The sequence below is a fragment of the Phocoena phocoena genome, chromosome 18 (genome assembly GCF_963924675.1).
Source record: "Phocoena phocoena chromosome 18, mPhoPho1.1, whole genome shotgun sequence".
NCBI lineage: Eukaryota > Metazoa > Chordata > Mammalia > Artiodactyla > Phocoenidae > Phocoena > Phocoena phocoena.
In genome coordinates, this window is record NC_089236.1 from 25,289,697 (window position 1) to 25,301,200 (window position 11,504).

General features: G+C 41.5%; 1 protein-coding gene and 1 non-coding gene across 2 annotated transcripts in view; one reads left to right on the plus strand and one right to left on the minus strand.

Moving 5' to 3' along the window:
* WBP4 (WW domain binding protein 4) overlaps window positions 1–8,812 on the minus strand; it is a 30,944-nt gene extending 22,132 nt beyond the window's left edge. Inside the window, exons 1-5 of the mRNA XM_065896231.1 lie at window positions 8,672–8,812; window positions 7,608–7,680; window positions 5,136–5,198; window positions 4,923–5,046; window positions 1,051–1,218 (exon numbers count right to left, since the gene is read on the minus strand). Of these exons, the coding sequence (XP_065752303.1) occupies window positions 1,051–1,218; window positions 4,923–5,046; window positions 5,136–5,198; window positions 7,608–7,680; window positions 8,672–8,673 (430 nt within the window). The 5' untranslated portion in view covers window positions 8,674–8,812. The remainder of the gene's footprint in view (window positions 1–1,050; window positions 1,219–4,922; window positions 5,047–5,135; window positions 5,199–7,607; window positions 7,681–8,671) is intronic.
* Window positions 8,813–9,515: 703 nt separating this feature from the next.
* Window positions 9,516–9,587, plus strand: TRNAE-UUC (transfer RNA glutamic acid (anticodon UUC)). Its single transcript has one exon. It is a non-coding gene; the product is annotated as a tRNA-Glu (tRNA).
* The last annotated feature ends 1,917 nt before the right edge of the window (window positions 9,588–11,504 follow it).

An 11,504-nucleotide genomic window follows, 5' to 3' on the forward strand; every position in this document is an offset into this window, starting at 1 on the left:
TGTAAAATCTCCCCCAAAAAATTTCATTTGGCAAAAAATTACAAGATATTCAACATGAATGAAACACTACGTGTCTACAGTTTAAAACATAATTGAAAAATAAAAAGAAACAACATACATCCCAGTAGTACTGTGACGAATACATGTGAATGCTATGTAACCAAGAAGGAAGGACAGAATGAAGGATAAGAAGTTACTGGTACTTCACAAGAATTATTAGAGCTAGGTAGGGCTTCTCTTAAAGATTTCTTGGAATTCAGACTTGATAAATTTTGACATCTTGGGGCAGGGGAGAGTGAGAGATGGAATGAATGACTCCAAAGAGGAATAAGATGAAGAATGCAGGAATTAAAAACAAATATTGCTGAGAGCAGGAGTATATAAAGTAGGATGGTGAACAAAGGCAGCAAGGAATAGGCGCCAGAAGGGAGAAAAAATGTAATTAATAAATAATTTCTATGTAAATTTGAGAAAGACTTATAATTCCCAGCATACAATTATTTATGGTTCACTGCTGAACAACACACACTTCACTTATGGCTCAGTGCAAACTCTCAGAGATTGTTACTATTTCTATGTCGTCAAAAACTGACTGTGGTTCTAGAGATCTTAATAATTCCCATAATACTGGTAGCCCAAGGTTTTCTTTGTGATTAACTCTCTAATCTCATTTCCTACCTTCCTGACCATTCTTACCTTTTCTTCTACCCATTCCTTTAATATATGTACCACCCACCCTTTCTACTTCTTGTTCTCTTCTTTCTCCTTGTGATCTCATACACTCCTAAAAGTTAAAATATTTACAAAGCTTTATTGAGAAAATATAAAGCTATAATTTATTTGTAAGGAACCCACTATTAAGTCTTTAATTATGACCTTGAGTCACTATGAGAAGGGTACCTTTTTAAAGGGCACATAATTTTTTTCCCAGTGGCAAAAACGTAAAGTTAGTCTTTCATTGTTTAAACGTTCCAATATTAACTAAAAGTCCTAACACAAAACAAACTGTCAGTTATCATTCTCTACTATTTTTATGCCTAAATGACTTACCTCCTGTGATAAGATCATAATAATAATGGTAACCCTCAGAGGTTATGCCTTCTACCCATCTGCCCTTTGAAGGGTCTTTTTTCTTTTTCTTCTTTTCTTTCTGCTGATTTGATGCAGAGGTGGGTGGCATAGTGCTGGTTACTGGTGACACGCTTGGATCTGAAATTTCTGAAGAAAGATGAGAGAAGGGTGAAGTAGCTGATGTAAATTTTTTTTCCTGTTATAAAACACTAATAATTTTATTCCAATTAAAAGCCTGACAAGATTCTTTTGGGAACTTGACACGTTATTGCAAAGCCTATTTAGAAAGCTAAATATGCAAGAATATAAGAATATCCTGGAGAATTGTAAAAAAGAAGTGATAAAGGGAATCTAGTCCTACTAGATATTAAAACATTCTGAAACTCTGATTAAAAAACCAATAGTGTAAAACTGATCCAGGAGTAGACAAACATATGACTGAAACACAATAGTACAGAAACAGTTCCAACTGCATATTTCTAGTATTTCTTATTAGAGAAAAAAAATAATTTAACAAAAGATGTTGGACTGACTGGTTAATTATTTGGAAAAAAGTAAATTTATTCTCCACTCCCTGCTCCTCCCATGTTTTTTAAATATAAATTTCAGATCAAAGATATTTACAAAAAAACCAAAAAGTAAAATAATGTTAAATTTGAATGCATAGAAATTCAAATATTTGGTATGGCAAAAATAAAAACAACAAGAAAAACGTAAGACAGACAAATGATAAATCTTTACAACAAATATGACAGAGGATTAATGTTCCTAACAAAGATCCTTTACAAATCTAACATTCTAACACAAAAATGGGCAAAAAGTACAAAGGTACTTTAACACTTAACTTCACTAATATCCAAAGAAATGCAAATACATGCAACTTTTTTTGCATTAGATCAATAATACTGAAAAGAATGAGTAATCCACAGTCAGTCAGTATGATCTATCGGATATTTACATGGGTATAAAAAATGGGTAGTTTTTATGGCTTTGCTTTTTTCCAAAGGAATAATTATTCCCAACATTAGTTAATAAAATAATTTTATTTCTAGAAAAAGTATAAATCAGCCCAACATTTGTGGAGACAGCTTGATTTCATCAGTCAATATACAAAATATATTTACACTTTAAATCTGCAATCTCACTTCTAGAAATTGAGCCTACAGAGATAAATGTGAAAACATGCCTACATAAGGGTGCTCACTGAAACATTCTTCCTAACAGTAAAAAACTCCAAGGAACCTAAATGTTAATCAGGAAGAGACTAGTTACATAAATTATGGCATTTTAATGGCATCCTATTATGGCATTTTATACCCTTTATTGAACACTTGTTACAAGTGGTCACAGTAATGAGCAATTCATACCATTATGTTACTTAATTTTAGCAAAAATCGAAAGTCGTATCACTAGCAAGAGGCTATTCTGGTTGACCCCAAAGCTTGTGTTTCTAAACACTCTGTAGCCACTAAAAATAATGTGTATCTTTAATTATTTAAAAGAAAAGATGTATTTGACATATCATTTAGGGAATAAATAAAACCACCCCCAAACAGACCACAGCATAAAATGTACAGTATAACTTTATTAAAAAAATTCTAAAGATGTCTGGAGAAATCTTAAAAGCAGCTAGTTTTAAAAACTCTTTTCTTTGCCTATACTGTTTCACTTTTAAAGGAATACATATTCTATTTAGAAAACAAGGCTATTAAAAACATTCGATAGGAAAAATCCAATTAAATATAAAACACTAAGATTTATTTGCTCATAGGGCAGCATAATAGAATCTCCCGATCTACATAATTGATGAGATGAATTTTCAACTACGTCTTTAATTCTGCAGGAATGCCTACAATCCTTTTTCCCCTTAAAATGAACATAAAGCTTTAACTTTGTAGAAATACTACTACCCCCGCCTTTTAACTAATAATGTCAAGGATATTTTAAAAGTCTGGTCACGGACTTCCCCGGTGGTGCAGTGGTTAAGAATCCGCCTGCCAATGCAGGGGAGAGGGGTTTGATCCCTTGTCTGGGAAGATCCCACATGCCACGGAGCAACTAAGCCTGTGTGCCACAGCTACTGAGCCTACGCTCTCCAGCCCATGAGCCACAACTACTGAGCCCACACGCCACAACTACTGAAGCCCGTGAGCTCTAGGGCCCACATGTCACAACTACTGAGCCTGCGTGCTGCAACTACTGAAGCCCACGCTCTGCAACAAGAGGAGCCACCACAATAAGAAGTCCTTGCATTGTAACGAAGAGTAGCCCCCACTCGCCACAACCAGAGAAAGCCTGTGTGCAGCAACGAAGACCCAACGCATCCAAAAAAAAGTCTGGGCACAACTGTTCTTATGTGATGAGGGTAACGCCAATTAACTGGTTACTCTACTTAAAAAGTTAATCAAAAGCAGTTTTTGTTAGAAAGTAAAGAATACCGTTCCATGTTGACTACTGCAACCATTATGCAAGATCAACAACTGAGATCTGGTTTCAAGATGATGTATTTGTCATGGAAGAAATGCTTTATAGAAAATTACCAATTTAAAGTCTAAATTCAGTGACAAGATAGATATACTCCACTTAAATAATGCCTTTTATCTGGAAATGAGTTATCCTCACACCCTCAAATTATCTACCTTCTTGCTGGCGGGCATGTGGTAAAATGGGAGCCTTCATACACTGCTGGTGAGAATGTAAACTGGTTCAACCACAGAGGAAAAAAGTATGGAGGTTCTTCAGAAAATTAAAAAATAGGTTTACTATACCATCCACTAATTCACGTCTGGGTATATACCCAAAGGAAATGAGACTGGATTATGAAGAGATATATACTTATTGCAGCATTATCACAGCTAAGTTATTCATAGCTAAGATAGGAAACAGCCTAAATGCCCATCAACAGATAAGTGGATAAAAAAAGATGTGGCATACACATACACACACACACACACACACACACACACACACACACACACAATTCAGCCATGAGAAGGGAGGATACCGTGCCATTTGCGACAACATGGATGAACCCTGAGCACATTATGCTAAGTGAAATAAGCCAGATACGGAAAGACAAATACTGTATGGTATCACCTATATGTGGAATCTAAAAAAGTCAAACTTGTAAAAGACAGAGCAAAATAGGGGATGGGGGAGTGGAGGGATCAGACTGATGTTGTTTAAGGGTACAAACTTGCAATGAATAGTAAGGAAGCCAGAAGTCTAATGAACAATATAATGAACATAGACAATGATATCATACTATAATTATGTAACATGATAAATATTGCTACAATGGCAATCCCATTACAATAAATGTATCAAAGTAACACACCAGGTTATATACATGTCCAATATATTCAATAAAAAAATTAAAAAGTAAAAAAAAATCTACCTTCTAGTAGTAAAGTCACTTAATTTGTCCACACAAGGTTAATTCATTATAATTCAATTACATAAATAAACATGATTCATAGTTTTGACCATATAGATAAAGTGAACGGGGGTTATAATGCAACGCCAATTTTTTAAATGAATAGATCCATTTAGCCAAATAATTAGAATACATAAAAACTCAAGTGTCTCGGAAATGAACCGCTGACCTACGATAGAGCGAGGACTAGGAAACCCCAAGAGTAACACAGTTGTTGTGAATGGAGGTACTGAAAGATGAAGATTTAAAAGCAAAACAAAAGTGCACAAGCAAAAGTCCCAGTCTCAATAGGGCTGTGATGTACAGGCAAAGCACTAAGAGTATACCGAGTGTACAACCTCTCTATGGAAACAATAAGAGCTCACTGAGCATGACCTCTGATGTTACTTTTAAAACATGCTGGCTCCTTTTTTACCTGACTCTAAGCCAAGCCTTTTCAAATCCTCTTGGTATGCTTTCAGGGCAGCTGCCTCCATTGCAGCAAACTCCTTTGATGCCTTTTCTTCTTCCTTTGCCTTATCCAGGCTTTTCTGTTTAATCTGAGCAAGACACATACAAAAGTGAAAGCTAGATAAAGGGCTGATATTTACATAGAGAAATTGGCAAAGAAAGAAACAAACTAGATTACCTCACTGATCCTCCTTGCCACATTTTCCTTATGATTCTTTCCTCTTTCATGAAATTCAATGCTCTTGAAGATAAAAAAAAAAAGAAGATACAAAGGAAAACTACACATAATGTTCACAGCAAAGTAACAGTAAATATATGGAACATAACAAAATTGAATTACAATTGGCAGAAAAGATAAAAATAATTCTAATGCAAATTGGTCCTTTTTATCAAATGATGCTAAGGAACTAAACCACATTATTTATTATTATGCCCTCTAAGTTTCCTTTGGTGCTTAAAATAAACTATGATGACCATATTAATAGAGAAATATACAAGGTACCCTTGATGACTAATCTAGTGAATATGATTGTAAAGAGGACTCAAACAAGACATGAAGCCAAAGGAGGAGTGGAAAAAAAAATCTTAACTTCAAGAAACACCTCTCAACATAAAATGTCAAAACCGGCGAATCTCTAGAATTTGTACTGCTCTACTTGCCACATTAGGTAAAAGACACAGAGAATAAGCAATGATTCTTAGAACCTTATTCTTCCAAATTGTGAGAAAAGTAGATGTTAAAAAACTCCTCCTAAATTGTAAACAAATACTATTACTATGTGGTAATGGTACAAAATGTAAAACTTCTATGCAGGGCAACTTGGCACTATCTGTCAAAATTAGGCTGCTGTAATAGAGAACAAAGAAGCTCCTTATATACTGATGATGAAAGAGCTCCAGCATATGGTGTCCAGTTTAAAAAAAAAAACAACTGTGATGCACGGCAGTGTAAACAGCATGCTACCTTCTATGCGTGCTGGAATCAGAACCTGTATCTATATGCCTATAGAAACAATGGAAAATTTAAAAAGTGGTAACCTATGAGGAATGATGGTAAATGGATCGATGGAGACAGAGTCGGTGAGTGAATGCTATTACCTATTTAACAGGCAGAATGCTCCCTAAATTACAAATGTGTTGTTGTATGCAGTAAGAAATTTCTGGTAACTTTTCAAAATAAGTTTTGTCAGTCAATTCTTATCTAATACATTTCCTGATTATTCTAAAGTACTGCTGTGAATTCCTCTTTAAAGTGTGACTTCATAAAGCAAACATTCATCCTCTATTTTTCATATGTTCGTTTCCTAAAGTTGGTTATATTACACAAAGAATATTTAAGGCCTGTTCAAAAACAAATGAATTTTGTTTCTAAAGGTTAAATCAATGTATATTAGCAATTCAAGAAGATGAAGAAAGCCTATCCTAGAAGGAATTATTTACTCTGGATTGGTGGTCCCCAAACTTTTTGGCACGAGGGACTGTGGAAGACATTTTTTCCCTGGGGTGGGGGGTGGGGGGTGTTGGTTCAGGCGGTAATGTGAGTGGTGGGGAGCGGCTGTAAATACAGATGAAGCTTCACTTGCTCGCCCACCACTCACCTCCTGCTGTGCAGCCCGGTTCCTAACAGGCCGTGGACCAGTACCACTAGAGGCCTGGGGGTGGGGGACTCCTGCTCTAGATCACTCAAAAACACTGAATTGCTTGGATACTTCCAGGGAAGAGACTATCAGTGATTTGTGTAGCTTTTAAAATTTGTGGCTTTTTTTTTCTTTTTTTTTCGGATGGCTAAGTCAAACAAAATAGTCAAGAACTTTAGCAACTATTCAAAAAGACAAAAAAAAAGCAAGACAAAACTGAACAGAAAAAATCCTTAAACTCTTTGCAGATAATAATAATAAATGTCTATCAAAGAAACATAACACTGTTAAAGATGGGGCTACTGTTCTTCTGTGCATCCCACTCTACCAAATAATAAGGATATGAATATACATTTAAAAGATACCCTACTGTTTATGTACTATGTACATAGAGTATGACATGCATGAGATGGGGAAAAAACCAAAAATCAATGGTGCTTTTTGTTTCATATCTTAAAAGCTGAATTTGGACTAAGACATACAGTAATAATGTGCTTAAAGGTTCCTATTTTCATATTCCATGACAAAGGTAACAATGTTCTTTCAAATTTAAGCATTTAGAGATATAAAGCTCTGCATCAAACATATTTAACTATCTCTAAAACAGAAAACATACAAGAAAAAGTACAATAATGTCGCTTCTTTCTACAAATTAAGGGCTTTCTGCTTTTACTTTTCTTTGTATATGACAACATTACAAACAGCACCATCATAACGTAGGTGTTTCATAAACATTAATGCGATTACCCACGCAATGTCCAGTTCCTTAATGTGACTGAAGGGCCACAGAGAAATAATTTGGCTTAGTACATAATCAAATTTGGGCTGATGAAAAAGAAGAAGGCTCACAGCTTTCCTACAAGGAATGAAAAGACAACAAAAATTGTTCGATGTTTTGAAAAATCAAGAGCAATGTATATGAAACTGTTTTGTAAGCTCTGAGTTTACATCAAAAAGGAACATTTCACATGAATACAATATTATGAGAATCTTTAATAGAGAAATTATCATACAGGCCTATTGTCCGCTATCCAGCACTTGCAGTAATCACAGAATTTCTTTGGTTGGGACTTCCAGTAGTCTGCCCTGGAAAAGGAAAAACAAGTTTAAGTTTATTTACAATTTAAAAAGGTAAAATTTTGCATGATTTACAACTTCTTAAAAAGGCCAAAATATAAGCCTCTGCTACTGAATCTTGACTTGTTACACACAGCACCCTGCTTTATTATTTAGCTGACTGAAATCGGTCAACTGAAATTCTGTTGCCAGTAGAGTGGAAAAAGTCTACAACGGATTTAAAACGCCCTTAAACAAAATAGCTTTTTAAAAAATGCCTCATTTGTTACTGTCATCAATGTGAAGAAATAAGGAACATCTTGGAGAAGATTACCTATTCTTTCCATTCCTTTCTGGAATTTTTGGAGATTACTGTTAATTGAAACATGAAGAAACTCAAAAAGTTCACTTTAAATCAAGTTATTTCTACCCAAAGAACAAAACATAAGACACCTCTGGTGGGAGGCCGTGGTTCCTCTGAGACTATCAGTTAATACAGTTTGTTCTTGAGCCTCATGGCAAAAGAGAGTTAGAAAAGCCAAAGGATCCCTCGGCCGGCAAGACCAAAAAATAAAAAATAAATTCATAGGCTAACCAAGGCTGGCCGCTTCTAGTAGGCGGAGGAGGCAGCGGTGGCCGCAGCCCAACCCTACAATTTCACAATACCCCACGGTTCAAGCGCTACAGAAACCAGAAGGATGCTCTCGGCCCCCAACCGTGTAGGTGGCGGGAGCGCTCCGTCGCTTTGCGGCGGCCGTCCAACCTCCAGGGGCCGCCAGCCTCCCTCCCAGAGCCCGTGCTCCAGGTCCCCAGGGCGCTCTTCGGGGTAGCATCCCCACCCCGCCCAGAAAACCGGCCCCGCCTGTCCGCTGCCGACCCCGAGCGAGTTAAAGGAGCGTCCGTCACGCCCCCCGGCCGAGGGCGGGGGGAGAGGGGTGGTGGCGGAGCGAGAGACCCGGAGGGGGAAAGGGCCGCCCAGAGAAACAAGACCTCGTTGTTTAGAGCCTGAGACACGACTCACATGACAGGACCAGCCGCTCCGCGGGTCGCTCCGGGCCCGGCTGAGGCTCGCGTTCCCCACGCGGGGCGAGTCGGAGCCCAGCTCACCGCGAGGCCCACCGCAGCCTCCAAGCCCGGACACCTCCCTTCTTCCCTCGGACCAGTGTTCCACGGTTCCCAACTACGGGTGCCCAGACAACTCAATCCGCGTTCGAAATTTCCTCTCCTTCCCCTCCCCCTCCAGGGGCGGTACTCCCGGCTCCGGAGAGGTGGGGTTGCTATAAACGGGTTGAGGTCACGGAGAAGGGGCGAAAGCGCGACGGGACCTGAGCTGAGGGACGGGAAGCTCAAGCCTCACGTCCCCGCGTCATCCCGCCTTCTCATTTTTTCCCTGAGATCCAGAACCTCCACCCTTCTTCTAGGCTCGCTGGCTCGTGGCCGAGGAGCTCGCGCGCCGCCTCCGCCCCGAACGCAAACAGCTGTTCCCAGAGACGTCGCTGCCCTCAACTTTGCCAACTAGTCCGCACGCACTTTGACCAGCAGAGCAGCCCGGACCTGTAGGCTGGGGGCCGTTGGCGGAGTTAAAAAAAAAAGAGGTGAAACAGCTGGTTTCGGAGCCGAGAGTCGCTTGGCTCGGCCTTGCCTCAGAACTTTCCTGAGGCGGCGGAGCGACCCAGCCCCGCCCCCCGGACGCCCGCGCGCTCGGGTCGGGCGCGTTCCCTGGCTCGCGAGCGCGTGGGCAGCGGCGGTAGCTACTCGGGTGGCGCAGAGGCGGCGGCGGCTGGAGTGGCGGTGGGCGGTGGAGCTGGGGAAGCGGCGGCGTTTGCGCTTGTCAGGTGAGTCACCGCAGCTTTTTCAGCAGCACTTCCCATATGGTCTAGCGGTTAGGATTCCTGGTTTTCACCCAGGCGGCCCGGGTTCGACTCCCGGTATGGGAACGTTGTATTTCTTTTTAGAAGTGGACAGGGGGGACTAACTCATTTTTATTTCCAGTGGCTCTGGCTCTTTTTTCCTGCCCCCTACCCCAGGTGATTTCGTGGAAAACGCGCGTTCGAGTAGTTGTTAGTGACGCCGTGAACTGGGCTGCGGCTTTGGGAGACACGAGTGCCGCGCCGGGCGGGCTGGAGGAGCGAGTGTACTCAGGGTTCCTCTGCTCCTGCCGGAGGCTGGCGGGGCTGAGCGGCGGGGAAGGAGTTTCACTTTCCCCGGGGCCGCCCTCCCGCCCCTCCGGCCCCCGGCCGTCCCTTTCCAAGCGCTCGGGAGGTGATGATTAACTCTGGCCTCGCCTTATCTGTCCCCAGTGCCCCCCTCGGGCCCACACCCTCCTCCTCGGCCGGCCCCTTCTGACGGTCCCAAGCGAAGCGGGGCGTGTTGCCCCCTGCCCTCGGCGCCCGGGAGCCCGCGCCCGGCTTGGAGCCCCGTTGTCTCGGCCGGGTGTTGACTAGAAACACCCCCGACACAAAGCAGCCCCCTGGCGGGGGAGGGGGGGCGCGGGGAGGCGCCGAGGGCTGTCCGGAGATCCTCGGTGCCCGCGGGTACGCTCTCCTGACCGCGCAGCTGCCCGCGGCAGCCGGATTGGCCGCGTGTCCACCCCGGGCTCCCGCGGCGCCCGAGCCCCGCCCCGAGGCCGGCCTGCGAGGTCATCCCAACTTGACATCGGGGGCGCCGGCCGTAGTTCTCAGAAAGTACCCCAGACTCCGGACCCACAGACTTGAGTGTTTCTGCTCGGGAAGGCCTCTGGGGAAGGGCGTCCGTCCCGTTCTCCGCCCACGTCCGCCCCCCCCCCAAAAAAAAACACACACACGCTGTGGAGAAGAAAAATACCACTAGGATGAGATGTCTTTAAAGAAGAAATGTGACTTTCCAAAAGGGTCTAACGTTTTGAGCGCCGTGGATAGAAAATCCTGGGGTGGAGGTGGGGCTTGGAAGAGAGAAAATTGGCCGGAGACTGGGGAGGGGATGTTATAACAAAGTTTCACTGTATTTTTAAATATAGAAGCCCTGTGTTTATTACAAAGAAGGGGCAGCTGTGTCAGCAGCATGTGAGCTGTAAATGAAACAAAAGCGTTATCTTAAATGCAAGCTGAAATTAGAAAATGGGGTGAGCTCTGATGTTTAGTCTATTGGGCCTCCGGGAACAAATGAAGAAGGAAAAAGTGGCTCTTAGGGACGGGTCTCTGGTCAGTGCCATTACGCAGAGCAGAAGGATTAGTTGTTAGTATGTGCCTTCCCAAACTGTGTTTGATAGTTTTAACTGCACAGTGAATTTTGAAATAATCTGTTAATGTGGACAGTATGATTAAGGATGAATTACTTTCACATTGTAAATAAACTTCCCCAACTAAAAATGTTTTAGATCATCTTCATTAGTTCAAATATTTGAACGTTTTCTCTACACCAAGCATCATCAGATAGTCTTGGAAGTTAACTGATGTTCAGGTTCTTCATGTTAGGAGGTTTTGGAGAGAATCCTGAATGGAGTCATATTTTGGCCCTTTTGATTAGCTGTATGACCTTGTGGTAGATCTTTCACCTTCTCTGTGCTCTGGGTTTAGAGCCATAAATTCTTGATGATACATACCACTCACAAACTTGAGAGTTAAAAGAATTGTTGAGCAATTCTTGTGTCGGTAATAAGAGTGAAAAAGTTTCATTTACATAGAGGATTGGGTCATTGTTCAGAAACCATTTACTAAAGAATTAGGCCTGAGTGTGGAAGGAAGGAAAGATCCTTCTGCCTTAATTGCCTCCAGAAGAGCTTCAATCTTGACCTCGCATTTTGTGACGACTTGGTATCAAATTGTGCTATAATGGATGTGATTTTCAACTGAGCACCCGGTATAATTGCAAATAGC